This window comes from Dendropsophus ebraccatus, chromosome 7, assembly GCF_027789765.1.
Source record: "Dendropsophus ebraccatus isolate aDenEbr1 chromosome 7, aDenEbr1.pat, whole genome shotgun sequence".
NCBI classification, from domain to species: Eukaryota; Metazoa; Chordata; class Amphibia; order Anura; family Hylidae; genus Dendropsophus; species Dendropsophus ebraccatus.
The window spans coordinates 105,233,919-105,261,362 of NC_091460.1; the positions used below are offsets into that span (position 1 = coordinate 105,233,919).

General features: G+C 43.5%; 1 protein-coding gene across 2 annotated transcripts; it reads left to right on the top strand.

Annotated features, from left to right (window-relative positions):
- The first annotated feature begins 284 nt into the window (after positions 1-284).
- LIN54 (lin-54 DREAM MuvB core complex component) lies at positions 285-27,181 on the top strand. Of its 2 annotated transcripts, none has more exons than XM_069976691.1 (14): positions 285-485; positions 652-1,402; positions 10,105-10,231; positions 11,442-11,587; positions 14,313-14,468; positions 16,518-16,722; positions 16,941-17,014; positions 18,055-18,237; positions 18,522-18,613; positions 20,114-20,185; positions 21,337-21,439; positions 21,570-21,707; positions 22,941-23,143; positions 25,347-27,181. In XM_069976691.1, the coding sequence occupies exons 2-14, from the start codon at positions 755-757 to the stop codon at positions 25,546-25,548; spliced, it is 2,349 nt and encodes a 782-aa protein (XP_069832792.1). In that variant the 5' UTR covers positions 285-485; positions 652-754; the 3' UTR covers positions 25,549-27,181. The 2 variants fall into 2 exon arrangements, with proteins under 2 accessions (XP_069832792.1, XP_069832791.1); XM_069976690.1 differs by having other exon boundaries at positions 724-1,402.
- Positions 27,182-27,444: the final 263 nt, after the last annotated feature.

A 27,444-nucleotide genomic window follows, 5' to 3' on the forward strand; every position in this document is an offset into this window, starting at 1 on the left:
CCCCCAGGCATGTAACGCGCACTTTTCGCCAAATGTCTCCTTTCTCCTCGCCTTGTGACGACATATCCGCCGTGAATACCGCAGCACCCCCCTCTCCTAGCTTCCCTCCGCAGCCCGCCCCGCATTCTCCTCCTGCCTCACAGTTAATGCGTTTACCCGCTAAGGCAAACAAGATCGTAATCCCGCCGTGCAGAGCGCGCATGCGCAGCCTCCGGTCGTGTCGCTTTGCAATTACTGATGACGCGAAATCCGCCGTGCGCGCATGCTCAGAGGTGGTTGCTGAGTCCCCGAGAGGTGTCGTTTGGGCACCGGCTGGAAAAGAGCGCCCTTTACGATCTACCGCCCTGCTGCTGAGGCGGCGGCTATGGCTGTGGCATCATAACAGTTGTGTACGGTGCTGTAGGCAAAGCTCAGGGGTCGGGACACATGTAGATTCCGATTCATGGGACGCGGCGGCTCGTAGACAACTTGCTCACTTCCTGGAGGTAATGCAGACAGGAGCTGGAAGCGCACAGTTTCAAATCTGGTGGCTGTTGTCGTAAAATGTAACGTCACCCTATGTGATGTGTGCTGGGTTTGCAGGTCTTTCTTTACTGTAATCCTACTTGCTTTGATGGACAGCCAGTAGATTGTTTATGTCTTGTGTTGCAGGCCATGGAGACTGGCTAGTGTCTCCGCTCCATGTCACGCCTTATGTAAGGATACACATCCTTCTTTTTTCAGACTATTTGGAAGTTGTCAATAAACCGTAAGGATGAGTGTGGTATCTGCGGAGATGAACAGCGCGCTGCCGGATGAGATCATGGAAACCGGCATGTCCATAGTGGATGATGACAGCATCGAAGCCATTACCATCAACTCTCCCCTGACCGAGGAGGTGCCCATGGAAACCGAATTAGAAGAGATTGTGGAAGTGAGCAGCAGCGGAGAGTGCATCACTACGTCCTTGGTTAAGGAAGCCGTTGCCACCCCCAGTAATCATGGTAGTCACCTGGCGGCGGTAGTAAATGTGGCTTCAAAGTCGAGTCCTGGACCTTCGGCTGCAGCTATGAAGACTGTTTTACAAAGCGGCATCCACAAGTTGGGGACGCCTCTGCCCGGACAGGTGATTCTCAATAAGGCGTCTGAACTGGCGGCCGGCAGTCGGGTGATAAAGCAGGAGAAGGTGTATGTGACCACTCTGGGAAAAGGAAGCAATCCGATTGTCTTCATTCCGCAGAACACAATGTCGAACGCACAAAAAGCTGTGCAAAACCAGCACGTGGATACAAAAGGGACCCCGCAACAGATCAAGCTGGTGACCATAGGAGGTCAAGGCGGGGTGTCGTCATTGACGTCTGCTCAGCTCATCAATACTGCCGCCAAGTCCTCTCTTCAGGGCCAGCAAATGCAGAATGTTCAGGTACCAGAAGAAGAACGTCATGTCTTCATCATCATGTTATTGTTGCACACTTATAAAGTCTTCACACTCCTTAGGATGTAAAAAAAAGGTGTTGTATAGAGATATACACAACTGGAGTATGCTCGAGTCCCATCATGCAGCATTTAAATACCGGTGGCTGAAGAAGTTTGATGCGGCCCTTGGGAGTCCTGAAAAAAACTGGATACAGATGGTAGATGTGTGTGTGTGTGTGTGTGTATCACCTAAGTACAGAGGGTGTCCCTTAGAATACTACACACAACACCAGTTATTTACATCTTAAAGAGAGTGAAGACTTTATCAGAGTGGTGCGGCCTGTCCTTTTGTTCACTGTATGAGCCATAACATAGTATTGCAATGTCATCTAAATTGCCACCATATAATATTACAAATTAGTTAACCATAGATTTCCATTGGGAAAACAGCTGTTTGGGTTGTTGGACTTGTAGATGGTCTATCCTCTATTTACTTGCCAACTCCATTTTGTAGCAGCAATGCCAGATATTGTGGTTGTGTTGTCCCACTCAAGGGAACAGGATAACATGAGACACCTTGCTGCATCATTACAATAAGTAAAGCATGTGCAAGACCGAAGTCTGTAACTTATGAGGCCGCAGCCTTCTATGCATGCAGAGCTATCGATGAGTAAAGTACAACTGCATCAGGTTATAAAGAGCATCATATAGATATGCTTGTTTTAAATTTTGGTGTCCTAAAAGAAAACTCCGGGAGGGGGGTGGGTGAAAAAAAATAACATCCACCTTCTTTCCCGGTTTAAGCGCTGTTGCTTGCATTTAGACGCTTCGGTATCTGGTGTCCATCTTCTTCCTAGTCTAGAGATGGAACTTTGGATGTGACAACGCAGGCCCGCCCAGCTAGTCAGTGGCAGAGGTGAGACACCCTTCAGCTGCTGACTGGCTGAGTGGACCTGTGTTTTCATCTCCCATCTCTAGACCAGGAAGTGGTCCAATTGGCAGAATGAAGGCACCAGTGCTGGAGCCAGGGAGGTAATGTTATTGCTTTTACCCACCGCCTCCCGGGGCATTCAAAAAAAAAAAATGGTCCTGCATAGGGTTCTTTAAAGGGAAACTATTAGCAGGTTAGACGAATTTGTGTATGGAGGGCTGAGGATGAAGGTAGGTTTCTTATCTTCATCCTTGGTGCCGTTCCCGTGCAGTTAGTTGTTAGCTCCTTACGCTACCACTCCCAGAGTACTGATCCTGCGCGCCCTTGGCAGGCCTACTCCATTGATTTTCATTACGAGAGGCAGGTGGGCCGAGGGCAGATCAGTGATCTGGGGTGATAGTCCTGCCCCCAGTGTGCCAAACTGCCCGATTAGCATAAGGATCTAATTACCAACTGCACCTGGAACGTCGCTGAGAATGAAGTTAAGAAGCTTCCCTTAACCCATAGTATATGGGAGTGTCCATAACATTTTGCAGATCCATAATTTGGTGCAAAAAATGTGGATAACCTTAAGTTTACTATTGCCTTGCCAGATCTGCAAAAAATATGGATGCACTGAAATACGGATGGTCCTGAAAACCTACTGAAAGTGTGAATGAGGCCCAAATCGCACTGTACAGCTGTTGTAGTGTGCAGCCACATGTACATCATTGACCCAGATTTATTAAAATGACAAAGACAAAACTTAAAAACTGAACTGATGTGCCCATAGTAAGCAATCACAGCTCACCTTTCATATCTTAACGAGATCTGGTATAATAAAAGCTGAGCTGTGATTGATTTTCATGGGTTAAATCAAGCTGGTTTTGTCATTATGTATGAAAAAGATAGGTTCATCTCACATTGCAGACCCAATGCTGCCATGGTTCGAGCATAAATCACGCTGTCAGTACAGGTTTCACCTCAGCTTGGGCCTTTTGTAAAAATGATCAATCGCCAAATATTTGTCTGATCAGTGGGGGACTGATCTTTGGGACCCCTACCAATCATGAGAAAGTGGGTACTGTGTTCTTCTGTTTGAATCCAGTGCCACTCCATTTACAGTCTATGGGACTTTCAAAGCTAGCCAAGTACATCTTTGGCAGTTCCATAGTCTGAAGGGCAGATGAGTGTGCATTCTCACCCTTTGCTCAATTCTAATACGAGCACTTCAGAGCCTCCTTCTGATGATTATAGGGGACCAAGCTGTTGGATTTTCACCAGACATTTTGATAAGTTAAAGTTATTATAGAAAAATCACTTTAAAATGCTTGCAGATTAAATGAATTCTGTCACTAGGTTTATGCCTTAAATGAGGGCAGCATAAACTAGTGACAAATTCTCCTAATATGCAGGCGAATTTGCTTTGTGCAGCACCACTCTTTCCACCCTCCGGCGACTGATTGACAGTATAAATAGACAACTGCCAATCAGTGGCCGGTGGGCAGAGGGAAGAGGTGCTCATGAATATCTAGGACTACTGGGCTCATGCACATAATGGAGAAGACTACTTATTGTTCATGTTATTTGGAAAGGATATGTCTGAATTAGCTGCACAGAACAGTGTAAGTGATACATTATTCTGTACAGCTTCATACATCATTCGAGAGGCCAGTGTCAGTGTAGGACCATCTCTCAGAGATTCACCTTAAAGGAATATTCCTCCCAAGAGCTAAAAAATGAAATGCTTTCAAACCTAGCTGCCGCCGAATTTAAGCTACAACTTTGTCTAGAAGCCGTCCGGGAAACTAGCTTTCCCATCATGCAGTGCTTCTCCTTGTCATTTGTACCTTCCCCTAAGGGGGATGGAAGGTGGAAAGAAGAATTGTGAGATATGATGGGAAATGCACAGTACTCCTTCTCCTTCAGCAGCATTCCCCCCCCCCAGCTGACAGCCGACTCCTTTTACGTCCCTGCTGTGGCTGCATTAACAAAACCAACCACCCCCTTGCGCGACAACATATCTGGCAGACCGGCCCCTTCCCCATACGTGCTGCCCCCTTATCTCCGAAACATAAGCCGGCCTGTGAGTTGTGTGCTAATGGGGTCCAGGGATGGGCTGGTGTTGTGTTGAGGGTGGTGGTTTGGGGATGCAGTGGCCTATCAGATGTGTTGCCCCCGGGGGGGGGGGGGGGGGGGGGGGGGGAGTAGAGTATATAAGGAAGTACAGTGGTACCTTGGTTTAAGAGCGTACAGTTTTTCAAAATTGCGACTTTGTTTAGGAGCATTGCTTTGGTTTAAGAGCATGGCCTGCATAGCGGGGTCTACAGCACTGTACTCTGACCCAGGGAGTCTCCCTCGCCCTCCAAATCATAGCAGATCCACTTCAGGCTGGGGCTTACATCCGGGGACAGGATTGTGGGGGTAATCTCTCCATAACTGTAACCCCTCTCTCCCCAGATAGTGAGTGCTGCATGTATGTGCCCACATATGTCTTGCTCATTTCTTCATGCTCCCTGCAGTCTCGGTCTGTCCTGATTGGTCCATGCTGAACACACCTCTTCCCCATTGCTGTCATGTGACCACACAGACCTCTGACAGCAGCCCTGCTTCTCTATTCTAGCCTGTTGTACTTCGCTACTGTATTATAGAGATCTGCAGTTCCATCCTGTATCTACAAACTGCTGCTTTTTTCAGGTTTATGCACTTACTATAGGTTATACTCCACATGCTGATTGCTATTTTTGGGGTGAGAGAGAAAACATAGTACTACACAGAAAGCCAATAAAATATATTTAGAATATATAGAGAGAATGTAACTATATGTAGTGCTGATTTTCTCTCTTTACATATACAGGCTTATAGAAGGGTATGAAGGAAGTATGTAAAAAGACCCATCAGATCGGTAAGACCCTTAATTGCTGTGGACCTTAGATGAGGTTAAAGGGTTTTGCTACCTTATACTTCAAGGGAATCTGTCAGCTGCAATTCATATTCCCAAACTGCTGACACTGTTAGATAGCTGTTTGGTCAAGGAGACACATGGTAACTTTCATATATCCAGCTGTTCTCCCAGGATGTAGAGAAATTTTATTCTGTAATGCAAAAAATCAAATGGGCTTTTCTAAACTCCTGAAGTGCAGCAAGTTGTAACGCTTCCTTGCTGCCCCCTCCCATACTTCACCCTTCTTGGAACTCAGCTTTCAGGTGTCACTCAAGCAGGAAGGGGGGCAGAGGGAGCGTTCTAGCCTGCAGCAGACAGGAGCTTGGAAAATCCCCTTTGACTCTTTGCACCAGATAAGAAAATATTTTTTCTACATTCTGGAAGCACAGCTGGATATACTCTAGGGAGAAAAACAGACGTAATGGCACATCTGTAAACTTATCACAGATCAGCAAATTCAGATTGATTGATTGGTATCTGCTGGGCTCTGGGCCATACCACCCCTGGACACCGCACCGCCACAACAATGGCCGCCACATGGGACCAAACCACACCACACTGGGCAGAAGCAAAATGAAAAAAAAAAACAACCTTACCCTGTGCTTTTAGCCAAAGCACTGAGGTAAGTTAGGTGTTGACCCTATAGGGCAGGGATGGGGAACCTTCGGTCCTCCAGCTGTTGCAAAACTACACGGATTGCAGCTGCCACTGTGGTTATAAAAAACTTTTTACTTTTGATCGGTCCGGTTCAGGGAGACCGAGCCGGGAACAGACCGTGGTAAGCACGTGAGTTAGGCTCATAATGTAAGTCTGTTTTTTTTTCTCATATAGAGCAAGACAGGGCTCCAGATGGCGACCAAAATGGTCGCCAATGCGACTGACATTTTGCAAATGGCGCCCATATTTATTAATCTGGGCGCCATTTGCGACTGGCCCCGGCGGCGGCGCGCTGTCTCTTTAAGATGCGCGGCTGATGCGCTGATGCGCGGCTGCCGGGGGTGTCCCATCCTATCCCCGGCAGCGCGGCGCATCAGTGAGCTGCCTGGGGCCCTGACTTCCGGCACAGGAAGCGCACGTCAGAGACGCTTCCTGTGTCAGAAGTCACAGCCCCGGCGTACAGGGAGCTCACTGACGCGCCGCGCTGCCGGGGATAGGACGGGACACCCCCGGCAGCCGCGCATCAGCCGGGGACAGCGCCTGAAGAAGAAGAGGATCGCCGGGGGAGCGGGTTGTCAGGTGAGTTTGTGTGTTTGTTTTTTTTAAATATTGCTTAGCATAGAGGAAAGGGGGGGGGGGCTTTATAATGGGGGGAAGAGAAGGGGGGCATCTATAATGGGGGGAGAAGAGGGGCCATCTTCAAGGGGGGGAGAGGGGGGCATCTATAAGGGGGGGAGAAGAGGGGGCATCTATAATGGGGGGGAGAGGGGGCATCTATAAGGGGAGGGGGTATCTATAAGGGGGGGAGAAGAGGGGGGCGTCTATAATGGGGGGGGAGGGGGCATCTATAAGGGGGGGAGAAGAGGGGGCATCTATAATGGGGGGGGAGGAGGGGGCATCTATAATGGGGGGAGGAGGGGGCATCTATAAGGGGAGGGGGCCATCTATAAGTGTAGGGCAAACTGGCTGCAGACACTGGGAGATAGATATATGCACAATTATTATTATCAGGGCCCCTCAGGTGTCTGTATTGTAGGGGGTCACTTGCATTAGTCACTAGGTGAGAGATATATCTATTTATACACATCTTGTGGGGGGGTCACTATGGCTGCAGTCATAAGTCTAGCTCAGTATGTATAGACTGTTGCAAGCTTTTAAAGGGAACCTGTCACCCCCGGTGACGGGGTGACAGGCTCCCAACCCCCCGTTAGAACCCCCTATACTCACCTCATTGCGCCGGGTCCCGCTTCTGAAGATGGTCGGGTCACGGAGATCTCAGCCGCTGCAGCCCGACGCGCGCTGAGAGATGAGTCCAACGCTCATAGAGAATGACGGAGTGCTGGACTCTCCCGTCATTCTCTATGAGCGTTGGACTCATCTCTCAGCGCACGCCGGGCTGCAGCGGCTGAGATCTCCGTGACCCGACCATCTTCAGAAGCGGGACCCGGCGCGATGAGGTGAGTATAGGGGGTTCTAACGGGGGGTTGGGAGCCTGTCACCCCGGCACGGGGGGTCGACAGGTTCCCTTTAAGTTCAAGTTCAGAAGAGTAAGCCTCATTAAAAGGCTAGCCAAGTGAAGCTGAAGTACTGAGTCAGACTGTATATGGTTGTCAAGTTGCAAGTTTCCATGTTGAACGTTTTCAAACTAAGAAAAGAAAGGATCTAAAGGAGGAGGATGCTGCCGTGGCCTCTGCACACAGTAAGTCCCATTTAACATAACATTAATTTTACATGGTTTAAAATGTTGGCGACCAAATATTCTATTTGGCGCCTACATTTTTCAGGTTAGGAGCCAATGGCTCCTAGGTAAATTTTTTAGTCTGGAGCCTTGCAAGAGAGGACGCGCTGCAGCATCGCTCTTTTCCTGCTCATTGTCCCCATCTGTATAGGTCTGAACAGTTGGACCCAGACCGATCAAAACTTTTGACATGTCACAGAGACATGTCAAAAGTTTTGATAACAGTGACACTTCAGACATGTAGCCATTTTTCCAGCCTGAAATACCAGTAATTCCTGGCTGGAAGAAGGGCTACATGCCTGAAACCGCCGTTGCACCTTGCATCTGCCCTAGCAGCCCGCCAGTTTGCTTTTTTGGTTTGGGGGCTGTCCGGAGTTGTTTATTGCCATATCCATATATTAGCCAGTGTACACAAGTGGTGCTGGCCAGATGTATCTACTTCCCGCATACTTTAATGGTTATATTACTTATTTTTCTGCTGTGTCCAGTTGTTCATATATGTGAAGTTCTGCCTCTCTGCTACCGTGTCCTTCTGTGCAGTGTGGGCTTTGTGTGGAAATAAAGATGCGTTTCACATACATATCAATGTGCATCCTTCACAGCTAAGGCTGGGTTCACACTGCGTATTTGCAGTCCGTTTAACAGATCCGTTTTTAAATGGGTACTTTTACCATACACAAAAATGTGGTCAACCATGTTGTGTTGTTGTGTACGGTAAAAAAAAAAAAGCATCTGTTATGGTTTTTCTTTTTTTTTGCACACAATCACATCTGGGTTTTTTTTTGTTTTTTTATAAATAAAATACATACTTTAAACGGACTGCAATAATGCAGTGTAAACCCAGCCTAATACACTTTGTATAGGAAACAGGGACTGTGAAGGAGGCCAGGAGGTGACATGACCTTACATATGTGAGCAGAAATAAAAGAAACTGCAACACAGCAGAGTTTACACTTAGTAGTGAACTGCTGAAGACAACAAGAGCAGTTGTCTGTCTTTTTTTTTTTACAATATTTTATTGTAATTTTTAGGTAAGATACAATAAAGTATTAACAATAAGAGTAATAACAATGCAGAGCATCCAGGTGAATCAACGACAACAGCAAATGACCGTGTATAGAATGGTATCAAAATTTACATTCGTACCAATAAACATTACTGTTATAAAACAAGTAGAATATGTTATTCCGAGAACAAGCATGAAAGGAAACAATAAATAAAACAGATGTATGAAGTATGGTAATGGTACCGTTGTGTGATACAAAACAGCCCGAGCAGCAGCACATAAAGGAGTGAGGGGCTTTCTCATTAGTGTTACCTAGAGATGAGCGAACCCCGAGCATGCTCGAGTCCATCCAAATCCAAACTTTCGGCATTTGATTAGCGGTGGCTGCTGAAGTTGGATAAAGCCCTAAGGCTATGTGGAAAACATGGATATAGTCATTGGCTGTATCCATGTTTTCCAGACAACCTTAGAGCTTTATCCAAGTTCAGCAGCCCCCGCTAATCAAATACCGAACGTTTGGGTTTGGATGGACTCGAACCCGAACCCGGTTCGCTCATCTCTAGTGTTACCACATTGAGAGGGGTGACTCATCGTATGTAGCAAGACTTATATAAACATATCGACTAGTCCCCTATCCAAGTCACATGACGGAGCAAGCGGTTATCCCATTAGTGTTACCATAGAGAGAGGTGTAACCTATCGTATATAGCGAGACTTATGACTAATAACTCAACTGATAAAGCTGTGCTATTACAGTGAGATTGAGTATAAAAGAGATGGCATAAAAAGGGTGGGAAAGATATTTGGCATTCTTGAAATGTCTTACAATAGAGGCGTAATATAATAACACCACATTGAAAACTGTCTGTGTCCTTTAGCAGATTCTGAACCATGCCCCCCCCCACACACATTTGAACCAAACCCCCACATCCTCTGCTCGGTCTTGCTGTCACTCTGAGCGCTCTGTAGTTATTATGTATATGCACATCATCACTTGCGAAAAGCCTTTGCATGTAATTTTTTCACCTATCCACAAGATAGGGAGGAACAAGCTGATCACTGGGGGGGTCTGACTACTGGGATTTGCACCTATCGCATGAACAAAGGGTCCTCTGGGTGAACCTAGCGGCTCTTCGTATACTCAGCCACTGCTCTATTTACTCTCCATAGGATTTCTGCACTCAGTTATCTTCAGAAAGAAAGAGAGTTCCCCAGCTTCAATAGCATTAAAATTTTAAATGTAATTGCTTTATAGAAAAACATTGTTCAAAACGAAAAAGTAAAAAATATATGCAAGAAATACCGCCAACACATCAGGAAGAGTTCAACGTGACTATGTAAAAAGAGGGGTGTTAAGTTTGTCCAACTTCTGTACAATCTTGGCTCAGTGGTCATAATTTTAACTATATTGTAACAGTTGGTGCTTCACTTTATCGTTTGTTTTTTTTATTTAGATTGCTAAGAAAGTTCCTTTATCAACATCATCCGGTGCTGTGATCACAAAGCTCATCATTGCTAAACCATCCAACAACAAAGCCATCAGTTCTGGACAGAACGCTCAGTCGGCTTCAGTATTTACTGGTAAGATTCCAGCTGTAATGTGTATGGGAGAATGAGATCAGTGGTCAGAGCATGATTGCCATGAATTTTGGTTTTGCATTGCTTTGTAGAAATAAAACTGAAATTCCCAAATAAAATCCTACTGATCCTGCTGCATATATAAATATTAGACATCCATTCCATGTTAAGAAGATCCCACTGCACTTTTTATACACTGTTCATGCAATTTTATGTAAAAGTGTAATTTCCATAAAAGTTGGTCATTGTAGTTAAAGGAAAACTATCAGCAGGTAAGTATCTAATCTGCTGATATCTCTATTGCACACAGGGAGCTGAGGAGGAAGGTAAGTTTCTACATGCCGGTACACAGTCGCTTTAATCCCTATTCTAATAAGTCATTTTGGTGCACTGGAGCCAGGACTACCACCCCCATTGCACCGATCCACCCCTGGGCCAGCAGTCTTCTGCAGTTCCAGTGCTTATTGCTGGGGTGAGTGGCAGGTAGCAGGTCTCTCTTTTCCTCATCTCCTGATCTACTGTTTTACTAATCATCTTGGCTGCTCTGTAGATAGGCTGAACTACACCAAGGGAGAAGCAAGCACCTCCAGGCCTGAGAAAAGAGCGGCGGGGGTACGTGCTTTGCAGTCAGTCTCTCAAACTGCTGACGCTGTTAAGTCAGGGAGACCCGTTAGCTTTTATATATTTTTCTATCCTTCTAGAACATAGAAAAAAAGCTTTTAATTTACAGTGCAAAACGTCAAAGAAGTGTTCCTGAACTCCTGATCTGCTGCAATCTGAAAATGTTCCTCACTCCCCCTCCCATACCTGACCGTACTTGAGTTACAGTCGGTTTCAGACTGAGCTCCAAGCAGGGCCACGGAGGATCAGGAGCTTGGGAAAGCCACTCTGACACTTTGCACTGGAGAGTAAATGCATTTTTCTGGAAATTATGGAAGCACAGACAGATATATGAAAGGTACCATGTATCTCCTTGACCTAATAGCTATCTAACACTGTCAGCAGTATGGAAATATTGATAATGAGGTCCCAAGTCTCCTGTTAGAATAGAGGGCTGTTCATTGTGTGTGGAAGCTGCCGGAGGTGGCCGAGCACTGTATTCTGCTACCTGCAGCTCCCAAAGTCTATGAATAGAGCCCATGCTATAGGGGATAAGTGTTAATAGTCGTATGATTTAGTTAACTATATTGTTTCTAATATATTTCCTTTACAGGCAGGGTCCTTCCTCATGGTAATTCTGGAGGGGCAACCAAAGCCATCACAATCACTGAAAGCGGAGTTGTTGGGACATCTATGGAGTCATCAGTTTCAACATCCAACAAGATTGCTATATCACCTCTAAAATCCCCTCCTACAAAGGTAAGGTTTGTCATAGATAACCATTCCTAAGTGTGTAGAACCTCACTGATATGGATTTACTTGGAATAGGTCCAGAAGGAGAATACTGAATTGGCTTAAAAATATTTCTTGAATATTGTACCTGTACGCCCTGGCCGCCTTTCACCAGGTATAGGTACGTCCTGGGTTATAAAGCGCGCTCCGCAGCAGCCTGTCATTAACCCCTTAAACGCTACAATCGTGTTTACTGCGGGCTTATTCCGAGCCTTATAGACTTACACTGTCGGGATTAACCGTTATGGAGATACGACAGCGGAATGAAGGGCACTGCTGATGTGCTCCCTCCTCGGCTCTATCACCTGATCACAGCGAGGCTCAGTGAGACCCACGGTGATCAATAACTTTTCTCTGATGACCGTGCTAACTTTCGTTTTTGCGTTTTCGTTTTTTCCTCCATGTGCTTAAAAGGCCATAGCACTTGCATTTTACACCTACAGACCCACATGAGCCCTTATTTTTTGCGTCACTAATTGTACTTCGCAATGACAGGCTGAATTTTTCCATAAAATATGCTGCGAAACCAGAAAAAAATTATATGCGCAGTGAAATTGAAAAAACCCGCAATTATTTTTCTTTGGGGGGCTTCATTTTTACGCCGTGTGTCCTATGGAAAAACTTAGTTGTTATATATGTTCCTCAAGTCATTACGATTAAAACGATATGTAACATGTATAAATTTTATTGTATCTGATGGCCTGTAAAAAATTAAAACCATTGTTAACAAATATACGTTCCTTAAAATCGCTCTATTCCCAGGCTTATAGCGCTTTTATCCTTTGGTCTATGGGGCTGTGTCAGGTGTCATTTTTTGCGCCATGATGTGTTCTTTCTATCGGTACCTTGATTGCCCATATACGTCTTTTTGATCGCTTTATATTACATTTTTTCTGGATTTGATGCGACCAAAAATTCGCAATTTTGCACTTTGGGATTTTTTTGCGCTGACACCGTTTACCGTGGGAGATCAGGAATGTGATTAATTAATAGTTCGGGTGATTACGCACGCAGTGATAAAAAACATGTTTAATTTTTTTTTTATTTGTAAAATGGGAAAAGGGGGGTGATTCAGACTTTATTAGTGGAGGGGATTTTTTATTAATAAAAACACTTTTTTTAACTTTCCCTTACAGTAATATGAAGCCCCCTGGGGGACTTCTATATACACAGAACTGATCTCCCATTGAGATCAATCCTGTGTATATAATAGAGCAATGATCCATCAGATCGGTGCTCTATTATAATGGTCTGCTGCAGACCATCTGAATAGATTGCCGAGCCAGGATCAGCGTCATTCCGACGCTGAGCCCCGGCTGGCTCATTAGAACGGATCTCCCCTCCGCGATCGCATCGCGGGGGGGGGAGATCCCCCACTGGACACCAGGGAGAGGGGGCACAGCTGCTATTCAAATGCAGCTGTCAGCTTTGACAGCGGCATTTGAATAGTTAATTAGCCGGCCGCGGCGATCGGCCGCGCCGGCTAATACACGCGGTCCCTGGCTGCACTTAGCAACCGGGGACCGCGCGCTGCAGAGAGGGCTCACGCCGGGAGCCCTCTCTGTTTACTCTTAACGGCCGCATGACCGTTTTTTAAATTAGAAGCTCCAAAAGGTGGTTAGTAACTGCTTTACGTCCTCTTCACACGTCCGTGAAATTTCCTGATAATTTTCTCCCAACCCTGTGAATCTTTTTTGTGGCTGGAGGCAGCATTATACCTACGGCCACAAGACGCCATTACTTCCCCCCACTCCTGATGGTTTCCTGAAGCCTTGTTAAGGACTGTAAAAACACCAACAGACTTGTAATAGGAGGTTTTAAAGTTTAATTGCAATATTTGGAGCATACAAAAATACCAGGGTGCATTGGGGTAAATAGCAATTGCAGTATCTAAGTTAGAAGGATCTGTCATCCCATTAGCCCCCCTTTGATGTGATTGCGAGATGCCAGTGGGTTGTCATCGCAGCCAAGGCCTGATGCAGTCCTAGGCCTGTCATCTTTGTGTACCTATAAGCAATTTTTGAGTCAATTCCCCTAGTATAAAGTAAATACTTTTCCCCTAGTAATAAGTAGTAAGATTAAAGGGGTTATCCAGCGCTACAAAAACATGGCCACTTTTGCCCCACTCTCCAGTTCAGGTGTGGTTTGCAATTAAGCTCCATTTACTTTTATGGAACTGAATTTTAAACCCAACCCAAACTGGAGACAAGAGTGGTGCAAAAGTGGCCATGTTTTTGTAGTTCTGGATAACCCCTTTAATGTTCAATAGTAGTAAAGCATTATATAAACATACTATAAATTTAGTTTAGTGGTAATCGCACAATAAAATGAGCTGAGATGAGTTCGATGGCCATAGGAAGTCACTGGACCAATGATTTCCTATGGCCATTGGGCTCATCTGTATATTGAGCGGGCAGATGAACTGACGGCCATATCTCCTCAGGAAGTGCAGTAGCCAGTATGTGTGCCGGGCCCTGTCCGGGGGTGGGTTTGGGGGGACTGACTCACTGACTGACAGGTTTCCTTTAAGTAATGTGGTCCTGTTATATACAGTCAATGTTTTAACCTTATATTTTACTTTTTCTCCATGAATAAACAATGTTATTCAGACTAAAGATTGCAGAGTGTGACTGTGTAACTACAGATCATGTGTATTTTTTATTTTACAGACTTTTTTTGGTCTTTTTTTTAGGTGACGGTGGTGTCTGTGGGATCACAACCTGCTAATTCTCCTCAGAAAGCAGGTGGTGTTCCTATAAGTGTCGCTCTTAGCCAGCAGCTCTTGACTGTACAGTCATCAACTTCCTCTTCACCTGTTAAGGCCGTCACCAATAGCACAACTGCTCAGGTAACACTTTCATCTCCAGTTTGGGAACCTCTTAAAAGCGTTGTCTGAGAGTTTAAAAGAATACAGAAGTAGCAAATGTTCCAAAATGACAAAGCGATAAGTATTTACCTCTTAACCCCTCATGACTGCTTATGCCTCTGAGAACAAAAGGGTTGGTCTATGAAGTTCCATCACGTCTGACCCCTATCTCCAACGACATCATCTGTCGTCGGAGACTCCAGAGACCCCTATAGACATTACAGTGCCGCTAGCGGCGGGTATGACCGGCATAAGTGTAAAGTGTATGGGGATTATTGTTGGATTACAAGGAAAAGTAAGTGGATGTGTGAAATGTCACCTCACCAGGTAGTATTTTTAAAAGGATTTTGTAATGGTGATTGTATCCCATAAAGTCTATTGTATGGGAACTGAGATCTTGAGCTGGACATCCGTCTTTCTTTGTGAAATGTCTGGTGCCACGCATTAAGTAAGAAACAATAACTGTGAACGTAAGACCAAAGACAAAATAATTAAGTTTCGTAATAATTTGACTAGATGTGCATTTCCAGGAGAAAAAATATAGTGCTTGAATACAAGAATTCTTCTTTAAGAGTAAATTCAAATGGGCGGATCTGCCGCAAGTCTCACGCTCAAAATCCGCAGCTGATCCGCAATACACTTAAGTGCGTGTTTGATTGCGGGTAAATCTACATGTAAATCTAAATGTATCTACATGCGATTTACCCCTAATCAAACACGCACTTACGTGTATTGCGGATTAGCTGCAGATTTTGACCGTGAGACTCGCGGCAGATCTGCCCGTGTGAATTTACCCTAAGAGTAACTTCCAGAGCGCCCGCTTTTTAGGAGAGACTTTTTAACCCTGCCCATTAAGGGTATGTGCACACTGAGCAATTCTTGCGGAATTGAAGCAGAAGGTTTTCAGGCAGAATTCAAGCAGAATTTAAGCCCCCCATTGACTTCTATAGGATTCCTCTAGCAGATCTGCAGCAGAAAATTCTGCTCGGAAATTCTGCAGTGTGAACAACAGAGCAGAAAACCCATTGAACACAATGGGACTTTACTCTGTACATATTTTATGGGAGGAATTTCAAGCTCCTCACCTAATTCCTCGCCTTTTCCTCAGTGTGCACATACCCTAAGAGTGAATTCAGCTCTGGTCCTTTAAGAGTAAATATTGTACCAGTCCTTTTAAGAGTAAATTCAGTAAAGTCCCTTTAGGAAAAATGACGGTACCTGCTCTTTAGAAACAAATGCGGTACCTGCCATTTTAAGTGCAAATTCAGTTATGGCTCTTTAAGAGCGACTTTAATATTGTCCCTTTAACAGTAACATCCATAGCTGCCTTACAATGGTAAAGAGAACTGCTCGGTTACCACGACAATCTTGTGGAAATCTGTATTTGTCAGTGAGGCAAAATCGTTAGGCCCTGCCTTTTATTGTCCAGTAGGGGACATGTGACTGGGGAGTTTCTATTGGCCGCTACATGTCAGTTATTTGCATGTGTGCTGTGATTGGCTGGTTAGGGCTGTGATGGGTGATATTTTAATTTCAGAACATTCCACCATTCATTTCTATGGGGGAATTGTAGCTGTAGAAGATACATGCTGCCAGGAAAGGGTGGATACAGAACTCCATAGGGCGGCATCTGACTTCTTCAGCAACCAGGCAGAGCTTGCAGGGCGTTGTATGGTTGCACAGAACTTGCGGTGCATTGTCCGGTTGCACAGAACTCGCCGGGCGTTGTGCGGTTGCACAGAACTCGCCGGGCGTTGTGCGGTTGCACAGAACTCGCCGGGCGTTGTGCGGTTGCACAGAACTCGCCGGGCGTTGTATGGTCGCTTTAGTGACTGTACTTCCCAGCATGTGCAGTGACTCTCCATGTCGAACTTTGTAAAACATGTAGGAGAGCATTGCTGGGTTCGTGCTTTAATACTTCACCAGATTGTAACTGATCTATGAGGGAACACGTACATAGATTAATTTTAATAAATGTGGCTAATATGTATGAAACTTACATTAACATCACACTTTTATCTTTTTTGCCAGACCATGAAACCAACAGTTCAGACTATCGCAGTCAGTGGGGTGAACACACCTCAGTTCAAGACCATTATCCCCCTTGCAGCTGCTCCTAACGTTCAGCAGATACAGGTTCCTGGAAGCAAGTTTCATTATGTGCGGCTTGTGACGGCTTCTACAGCTAACAGCTCCACACCTTCTACTCAGCACCCCAGCACCAGCACACAGCAAGGTATGCTTGATATTATTATGTTGCCCATCAGTAGAAACACAAGAGTGACTTGTACCAGGGTAGAAACGTTGCAGGTGTTGCTGCTGCAATAAAAGGATTGCTTTCCTCTAATCGACAGAAGAGCTGCGGATTTATCTGTCTGTATAACTATGGCACGCACACTGGATGAGTGTATATATTGATCGTATATGTCATGTTTTGTTTTTGTTTCCTCTCAGCTAAACCAATGGTGGTAAATGCAACTCCTGTACGGATGTCTGTTCCCATTGTTCCAGCACAGACTGTAAAACAAGTGAGTTGTAATGTCTTCAGTCGGCAACTAACTCAGTGAGAATGTTTTTATCATGCTTTTCAGTAGTAAAATAAATATATAATAATAATAATAATAATAAAAAAATTAGAAAAGGTTAATGGCCTTTGCTTATTAAAACTTGGCTTGAAAATGTGACTTCTTTATATCCAGTAAGTCCACATTTTCATATACCAGGGACGTGTAAGATGCATCGTCTGTGCAATTGTTTTGATCAGGAGGTACTTTTATGGGCTGTGCAAAGTTTAACAGTTGTTGCGCAAAACTTATTGTTAGGTGTAAGTGCCTTGATCATTCTTGCGTTATTTTTTGCCTAAAACAGCTTAGCTCAAAAAAAAAATCTACGCTAGGGTAGGAATGGAGTACTGCAGTGCAATTGTTTGTAAAAAGAAAAAAAAACATTAAAAATCACACATAATGAATCAAGCATAAGGTAGCTAATATGAGACCAAGTCTCCTCCAAGCATAAAAAATTGGAGAGGCGCGGTCAACCCAAATGGCATAAACGTAGTGCACATGCCTTTATAAATCACATTTTTACACGGTGCACAAAAACTCAGTATTAGCCAAAATAATGGGGCATACTCAATGACACATGTGCCCCTATATCTTCTGTTGTGGGAAATAAAACCTCACTTTCCTTTTTATAGTACCACATGCTATACAGTATTTGTCAAAATGTGTACATTATAAAATATTTAGTGTCCCCCTAGAATCCACATAGATCCAGGCTGAGTTTGAAGGGAAACTGACAGCACAGATATGCATATATCCGTCCTGCCAGTTACCAGATTCAGGAGATTTGCATACACACCTTTGTTGTCTAGTATCTTCTGGATGACCACCACAGTCAGTCATTGTGGAGGAGACATGGCAGCAGCCTAAAGATACCGCAGTGTTTCCCTGTAATGTTTTTTATGTACAAAAATGCTGTAGAAATGAGAGGACGGCCATTTGGTTTGTAAACGTGTGTCTACAGAAACCTCTATAAGTAATCATCCCATATTTATTTCAATACATAGGTTGCTCCAAAACCAATAAATGCCCCTATTGTGACCACCAGCCAACCACAGCAGCGGCTTCTTATGCCAGCCACGCCACTCGCACAGATTCAGCCAAACCTCACTAACCTCCCTGTCTTGACACCTGCTCCAGGCACAGGAAATATGGGCTATGCTGTCCTGCCTGCTCAGTATGTTACCCAGGTTAGTAAATTGCATCCTAGAGTTCTGCTTATCCCTTACTCTATGATCTCTATCTATGCATATAAAAATGTACTGTTTGAGATAAGTGTGTGTGTATATATACCTGTATGTGTGTATGTATATATTTTTTTAACTAATAATCCGTGTGTCTTCTTTGTTTGCCATGTTGTCCCATGGTCCCAGTTACGACTGTCTTAGGACATCCCCTAAGACGGTCAAGTATATTCTATATATTGTGCACACAGTTTGGTCACCTTATTGTTGTTGTATTTTCTTCTATTAAGTTGCAGCAGTCGTCTTACGTATCTATTGCAAGTAATGCAGGAATATCTGGGACACAAAGTTCACAGAATCAACCTAGGGCTCCACTGAATGGGTGAGTAGAACAGGTTCTAGAATTAAACATACTTAATGGGGGTGACATGTATTAAAACTATTTCAGTGTAAATGGGACAATGATGACGGGTATAGCAACTCCATCCTGAGCTTTATCACTTGTTGCCCATAGGAGCCTGCATAGTATAATGTGATGAGACACTGCCACCTCTACTTCTGGAGCTGATGGCCATTATATTGTATGGCATACTAAACAATCTGCAGTGTATGTTGCGCTTAAGAGGCTAAACATAGGCCCAGAAATGACAAGATTACAGGGAATGAAATACAATTTATACAGATTATTTTCCCACAAAACTATATATTAATCTCCTCCATAAGCTTGCTTTCTTAAAGGGGTTATCCACTTAGGTAAAATACATGTTGAATCACCCCCTCCTAGAGACTTACAATTCCTTTCGTACTTATTGTTATTTTTTCAGTCTCCTTTCCCCAGTTCTGAGCTGCTGCTTTCTGCTGAAGACACAGAAAACTGTGTGAACTGTTCACTCCACCTTCCCTTCCAAGACGGTTTATGTTAACAGTGTACCTGGCTGTCTGTCTCTGCACTCTTTAATGGTGAGAAGGTTAATCACAGTGAGGTCATCAGCAACCTCAGATTAACCCTCCCAGCATCACAGAGTGCAGAGACAGCCAGCCAGAGACGCAGTATACATGAGCTCTCAAAAGGGAGGGTGTAGGAGTGGGTTCAGAGTGGAGACGGAGTAAACAGCTCTCACACAGTTTTCTGTGTCTCCAGCAGAAAGCAGCAGCTCAGAATTAGGGGAAGGAGACTGAATAGATAATAACAAGTATGGAATGAATTGTTAGTGTCCAGGAGGAGGGATGATTAAACATGCATTTTACCTGAGCAATATACCCCTTTAAGTAGCAGTTTCCATTATTTGGGTACGTGCACATTGCTGAATGGTGACCGATAACCCGTTGCGCATTCTGCAGCTCACATCCCGTAGCTCGCATCCGTCGTCAGTCCAAAAAATGAACACGTTCGGAATCCGCTTGTGCATAGAATGGAGTCTATGACACGGGCGGGGATACGCGTGCCCATGTCAGTCCGCCAATGGGTGCGAGCTGCGGAAAACGTGCGGGTAATCCGTTGCCATTCTGCAGTATGCACGTACCCTGACTTAGTAAAAAGCCTCTGAATACAAGAACAAGGGGAAACAGTCAGAGGTTAGTTGTGTAAAAGATCAGGAGTGGCATGAGAAAAAATTACTTTACTGAAAGAGTAGTAGATGCTTGGAGCAAACTTCCAGCAGATGTTTTAGGTAAATCTACAGTAACTGAATGTAAACCTGCCTGGGATAAATATCTTTCTATCCTAACATAATAAGAAGGGAAATAATATAAGGGCAGATTAGATGGACTAGATAAAAATGATAAAAATCTTCTGTTTCTTTAGCTGTTACTGAAGTGCTAAAACTATAATAATATACTCCCTCCATTATAATGCATTTTAAAGAATATGATTATCTTTCAGTATAATGCCGTCTGAAGCAGCAAGTCGCCCAAGAAAGCCATGTAACTGCACAAAGTCTCTATGCTTGAAGCTGTAAGTAGCTAGCTTTTTTTCATTTTTATATTGGGGATGAGCTGTCACATAAGTATGTTCTCTTTTTCTCTTTGTGGGGCTTCATGTCGCTATGGGACAGCTGCACTAATCTTAAAACGTACCTGTCACGAAAAAGTCGTGAAATCAACTGGGGTTGTGATTACAAGCAGTTCTGCAATATACTCGCTGTATTTTTATATAAGTTTTCCATGTTTAAATCTACATTATACATATGGCCAAACTGTGCTCCATGCTCCCTCTGTGGTGATATTTGGTCTTTTCACTGTTAAAAAAAAAAGAAAGAAAGACCAAACACAGGAAGTCCCAGCACTTACACAAGGAAAGACACCTATTCATCATGCAGGTTGTATATCAACTGAAATTAACTTAGGCTAATTATATTATTACATTTAGCTAATTATATTATCATCTCTGCAGATTACCAGGAGACAATTCTATTTGTTATGTAACAATTCCATCAGTATAATGTCACTGTGTGGTTACAGAGGTTTTGGTGTTGTGTGACAGGAGAGCTGACCATACAATGCGAGCACCCCAAGGATTATCCAGTACTGAATGTGGATGTGCAGCAGCTGTACACATGCACATTGAAGACTTGTCCTGCTCTGTGCGCTCTCAGAAATGGCTGTCAATGAATACCAAGCTGTGTCTGTGAGTGCGTAAAGGACTGGGACATCCTGTCTCTTTTTTTTGATCAGAGAAAAGACCTAATAACGGCACAGAGGAGGCATGTTCCACAGTTTGACAGGAAAGGAGACACCTATTGGCCACATGTATAACGCTGATTAAGGGTATAAACCCACACGCCGTATATGCAGCAGATACGCAACAAATACGCAGCAGATTTGTTGGTACAGATTTGATGCTGTGTTCAGTTATTTAGTTCTAATCTGCTGCGAGTTTGCTGCGAGTTTGCTGCGTATCGCAGCAGTAAATACGCTGCATATACGGTGTGTGGGTTTATACCCTTAAACATAGAAAACTTAAAAAAAGAGTATATTGCAAAACTGCTGGCGATGACAACCCCTGATGATTTCTTAAAATAAAATTCTCATCACAGTGCCTCTTTAATATGAATTAGCCTCTTACTCATGGGACACTTGTCATTTACTACCTTATATCTTTTTCAGATATTGCGACTGTTTTGCCAATGGAGAGTTTTGCAACAACTGCAATTGTACAAACTGTTACAACAACCTAGAGCACGAGAACGACCGGCAAAAAGCTATTAAGGTTAGAAAAATAAATACTTTATAATACATAAGCTGTTTCCTATCATCTGCCAAAACCAATATCTTAAAGGACCTACAATGTACATGAACAATGAGAAAATGTGTGTTTGTTTGCTTTTTTATGGTTACAGGCGTGTTTAGACAGAAATCCAGAAGCTTTCAAACCAAAAATCGGTAAAGGTAAGGAAGGCGAATCTGACCGACGACACAGTAAGGGATGCAACTGCAAGCGGTCTGGATGCTTAAAGAACTACTGTGAATGCTATGAGGTAAAGATACTGTTTGTGTGGGGATATCTATCTATCTATCTATCTATCTATCTATCTATCTATCTATCTATCTATCTATCTATCTATCTATCACACAGATCACATTGTGAAAGCAGCAATGCATTTTTTTAATTTTAGATGTATTCCGCTCAAACATAACTTTTTTTATGTTGCTGCCCATGGTGAGACTAACAATTCATTCCATAGTTGTCTCCTTCCCCCAGTTCTGATTTTCTGCTTTCTGCTGAAGACACAAACTGTTTGTTAGCTTTTTTCCCCCTGTCTCCTCCCCCTCTTCCCTTCCTTCCGAGACGGCTGATGTAAACAAATCGCTATCTGCAACTTTGTAATGCCGGGAGGATTACTCACAGTGCGTTTATCAGCAACTTGACCTCAGATTAACCCTCCTAGCTACAAAGTTGCAGATAATGCTAGTCAGGGACTTGTTTACATCAGCTGTCTCAGAAGGGAGGGGGAGACAGAGAGAAAAGCTCCTACACAGATTTTTGTGTCTTCATTAGAAAGCAGCAGCTGAGAATTGGGGGAAGGAGACTGAATAGATAATAGGTATTGAATCAATTGATAGGGCCCTATTAGAGCGATAATCGGCCGATTGGAGTGATTAATCGGCTCTGTGTAATAGAGACAATGATCGGCCGATGAAACGATCATCGGCTCATTGTTGGTTTAGGTTTGAACCTAAAATCACCGGGCACTGACCGCGCATCGCTACATGTAATAGCGATGCACGGCTGACGATTGCCCAAACACCTGACACCTTACCTCTCCCTGCTCCAGATCTTCTCTCCTGTTCTCCGCAGCTAACCGGTCCTGCCGGCAGCAGCGTCTGAACGATCTGTCAGCTGACAGGCTGCTCAGCCAATCACAGGCCGCTGGGGGCTGCTGCCGCCGGGACCGGGAAGCTGCCTAATACAGGAGAGAATAGCGGGGAGAGGTAAAGTGTCAGGTGTTTGGGAAAGGGCTGCATGGACATCGATAGCGATGTCCATGCATCCCTTACTTGCCCGATTCAGTAGGTTCAGTAAAATGATCGGGCCATAGTCAGACCCTTAGTCTCTCCATGGGCAGCAATATATGAAAAGTTATGTTTGAGCAGAATACCCCTTTAACCCTGTAGTAATCTGATCTTGTCTTTTGAACCAAATATTTCCCCCACACACTGTAGTGATATTAAACTCTCTTGTACTAACTAGGCAAGATTTCTTCCCACAGGCTAAAATTATGTGCTCTTCGATATGCAAGTGCATAGGTTGCAAAAATTTTGAGGAAAGCCCAGAGCGCAAGACTCTAATGCACCTGGCTGATGCTGCAGAAGTAAGGGTGCAACAGCAAACTGCAGCCAAAACCAAATTGTCTTCTCAGATCTCTGACTTGCTCACAAGACCAGCACCATCACTTACAAGCGGAGGAGGAAAGTGAGTGACTTACTCTATCTTTTTTTTGTACCATGATTAAGTCTAGATTTAAAATGCGCCTATTTATAGCTGATTTATGAAAAGAACTGGATACATTTGTCCTAGTTAGCAAGTTTAAAGGAGTAAAACAAAATACAATAGCAGGTGGTGGAGCTCTCTAAACTGCAATATACTCAAGGTCAATAGTATATTTTGTACCAAGGGATTGAAAGAGCTGATCAAAATAGAAAAAAGGGTAACTAATCCTCTAGAGTATTTGCTTAAATGGATAGACAATTTTCATAAAATATATGTAAATAGACGATATATAAAAAGTAAAATTATAAATAAAATAGTTAATAAATCAAACTATAGAAAACACACATTTAAGAGCAAGTAATAAAAAGTCTGTGATATTAGAGCCACCTAGTACTATTTGCATACATATATTGGGCCCAGATAATAAGCGTATATTCGTACAGTGCGTTAATGTTGTTCCGCAATAACTGTTTGTCAGTACTGAGACTTGGAGGTATCGATAGCTCCTTAAATAAAAAAGCAATATTGCAAAAGATAAAAGTTGGCGTAATCCGTCTCTCACCGGGTCTTTGTTATATCGGCCGTTTCAAAGGTACACCGGAGAGTTCTCCGCTCCACATTGGAGACCGCTGTCGTGAGTGGATCCAGATGGAGCCGAAACAGAAGCCGATACGGCTCCATCTGGATCCACTCATGACAGCAGTCTCCAATGTGGAGCGGAGAACTCTCCGGTGTACCTTTGAAACGGCCGATATAACAAAGACCCGGTGAGAGGTGGATTACGCCAACTTTTATCTTTTGCAATATTGCTTTTTTATTTAAGGAGTTATCGATACCTCCAAGTCTCATTACTGGCTTAAACAGTTATTGCGAACAACATTAACGCACTGTGCGAATATACGCTTATTATCTGGGCCCAATATATGTATGCAAATAGTACTAGGTGGCTCTAATATCACATAGACTTTTTATTACTTGCTCTTAAATGTGTGTTTTCTATAGTTTGATTTATTAATTATTTTATTTATAATTTTACTTTTTATATATTGTCTATTTACATATATTTTATTAAAATTGTCTATCCATTTAAGCAAATACTCTAGAGGATTAGTTACCCTTTTTTTCAAGTTTAAAGGAGTATTCACTTCTACAAGAATACATAACTTCCTGCAGGACATACAGCAGCTGATAAGTACTGGAAGACTTGAGTTTTTTTAAATAGAAATAAATTACAAATCCATATATCGTTCTGACACCAGAAAGAATTACAAAAAGTAGAAGTACAAAATATAAACAGATTACAAAGAACATGTTTCAGTATCTGTCAGTGAACATTAAAAAAAAAAAAATATATATATATATATATATATATATATATATATATATATATTTATCATTCCCTTAAATGTAATTGACTAAATTGTCCAATCGGTGGGGTGCCTGGCACAGTCATCTAACAGCTGAGCCGTGGCTTCAGCACTTACATCATGAACAGCTGGAAGACGTTGGCTACATTCATTGTGTAGTCATGGCTCCAGGTTCTTTTAAAGTGAATTGGAACTGGGATGTTCCACTCTTGTCTCTAGTTTGGGTGTAGGTTTTGCAACTCCATTGAAGTGAATGGAGCTTAAAGAGGTTGTCCAGGAAAAAAATTACTTTTCCCCTATCCACAGGATAGAGGAAAAGTAGGAGGTTGCAGGGGGTCCGACCTCTGTACCCCCCGCTGCACTCCATATCGGGCCCCGTCGTCTCTGTTATGAATAAAGTGGCGGGTCCGGCACGTGACCCGCAGCTCTATTCATTCCCCTATAGCAGAGTACAGTGCTCCTCCTGCGTACTCGGCTCTTTCCCTCAGCCCATAGGAATGAATAGAGCCACATGTTGCGCGCCAGACCTGCGGCTCTGGTCATAACAAAGGTGGCGGGCCCGATATGGGTTGCGGCGGGGGGTACAGAGGCTGGACCTCTTTAATTGCAAAAAACACCTGAACTAGAGACAACAGTCATGTTGTCTCCGAAAGAAAGTGACTGTGTCTTTCTAACACTACATAAACCCTTTAAATGCCTGGTAAAACCCTTTAAGCACTTTTCAGGCTGTACTTTTGTTTTCACTTCAATAGAGATTATATACTTTGCCATTCCTTATAAATTGTTCTGCTTACAATGACTTCTGTATTCCTTTTAAGGCTACCGTTCACATTCGTCACAAAAGAAGTCGCTGAGGCTACATGTGCATGTCTTTTAGCCCAGGCCGAGGAGGGAGAAAAGTTGTCAAAGCCCAAAGCTGCCACAGAGCGGATGATCTTAGAGGAGTTTGGCCGCTGCCTAATGAGGGTAATTAACTCTGCGGGAAAAGCCAAAAGTGACCCCTGCCCAATGAGTTGTTAAACATAAGGCATATGGACTGGTCATTGGGGCTATGAAAGGGAGAGAGATAGCTTTCCAGAAGTGTATGGAGATCTCTGACACACAATCCGGCCTGTGCCCACCATTCACAGATGACCCAGAGTTATAATATAAAGGCTTTGACAGTGACGTTCTACATGTACATAGCAACAGAAAAATAGATTTTATGATAAAACAATACTTTTATCTCCTACAGTCGACTTTTCTCTTAAACCCTGTATAGACGACAGCCCTGCCGGGGAGCGCAGAATCCTTCTCATTTGCTTCCTTGTCATGGTTTCCACATTTTGATCAAGTATTTTAATATTTGTTTTCAATCACCACGTGTCTTATGTTAGACAGGATTTCTTGTCCTCCGTTTGGAATGGTAAGTGCCGTGTGGATTGCCGTGCTCCTGCAAACGCTTCAGCATCTGGACGCTTTTGTTAAAAATAATAACTTGATAAAAGTTGGCGTAATAAATGTTACTGTTACGTCACTACGGATGGCGAAATAAGAATAATGTTAGTTGAGAGGTTGCTGTGTTCATTCATGTTGTTAACTCCATGGCAGAAGCACAAGGGGCTGAATAGGATTATATATATATATATATATATATATATATATATATATATATACATATATATATATATATAATTATGGAACAGGAACATAAGAATGACTTTTGTGATGACCATCTCAGAACTGCGATCGTCTTTTTCTAATGCATTATGTTAATTTGGATCCTGTTATGTATGTTCTTTGGCATAATATCATGTGAAATACATTCTGAGAGTATCTGTGTCTATTACATGTTTTACAGGACTATTTTTGGAATTAAAGGTGTTTCCCAAAATTGACATTTATCACCTGTCCACAAGTGTTTTATGATATCTCCCACCTCCCACTGAACGTGTGTTCCCTTGTTTATCCTCAGCTCACGTCCTAGAGAACAAAGGATATAAATTCAGCTGCTCCATCCAGTGTCTGAGACTGATGAAGACCGCAGCATGCAGCCATCTCTCAGTCCCTTGGTAAAGTCTAAGGAATGGCAGAATACATTCTTAAAGCGAATCTGTACCGGCATGTCTGGTTCGGGGCTCGGCCTTTCTTTCGGCGCCGGTATTTTGAAGAAAAACTATTTGTATTATTTTGGCAGGGAGTCAATCTGGCGTGGCCTAGAGCTTCTGTGCCCTAGGCCTGTGACTCCTCTCTCCCCACCTCCCTTCACTTTCAGCACGCCCCTGGGGTGGATGGAGGCAGGGAGAGAGGTGCCACAGGCCTAGGGCTCAGATGCTATAGGCCACGTCAAATTGACTCTTCGCCCACCGCGGCAATAAAAGTAGTTTTTCTTTAAAATTCTGGCACCGGGAGAGAGGCCAACCACCGAACTGGATGTGGCAGGAAGACCTTGACAACGTGCTACCAGCGGTTTAGGGGTGTCTCAATGCAGTACAGATTGGCTTTTAAGGGGTTCTCCGGGAAAAAAATTCTGATCAACTGGTGTCAGAAAGTTATGTAGATTTGTAAATTACTATTTAAAAATCTCAAGTCTTTAAGTACTTATCAGCTGTTGTATGTCCTGCAGAAAGTGTATTATTTCCAGTCTGATATGGTGCTTTCTGCTGCCACCTCTGCCTGTAACAGTCCAGAGAAAACCTCTACTGCTCTGGACAGTTCCTGTCATGGACAGAAGTGGCAGCAGAGAGCACCATATCAGACTGGAAAGAAAACACCAATTTCTGCAGGACATACAGCAGCTAAGTACTGGAAAACTGGGGATTTTTAAATAGAAGTAATTTACAGATTATTAAAACTTTCTGACACCAGTTTATTTGGAAAAAAAATTCACTGGAGTTCTTTAACCATTGTTCCGATTAAATAACATGGCTGTTGTTT

Coding starts and splice junctions, on each gene's coding strand:
- LIN54 (XM_069976691.1), top strand. CDS start 755: ATGAGTGTGGTATCTGCGGAGATGAACAGCGCGCTGCCGGATGAGATC. Junction 17,015..18,054: donor CAGCACAGACTGTAAAACAA/GTGAGTTGTAAT, acceptor TTCAATACATAG/GTTGCTCCAAAACCAATAAA. Junction 21,440..21,569: donor ACCGGCAAAAAGCTATTAAG/GTTAGAAAAATA, acceptor TTATGGTTACAG/GCGTGTTTAGACAGAAATCC.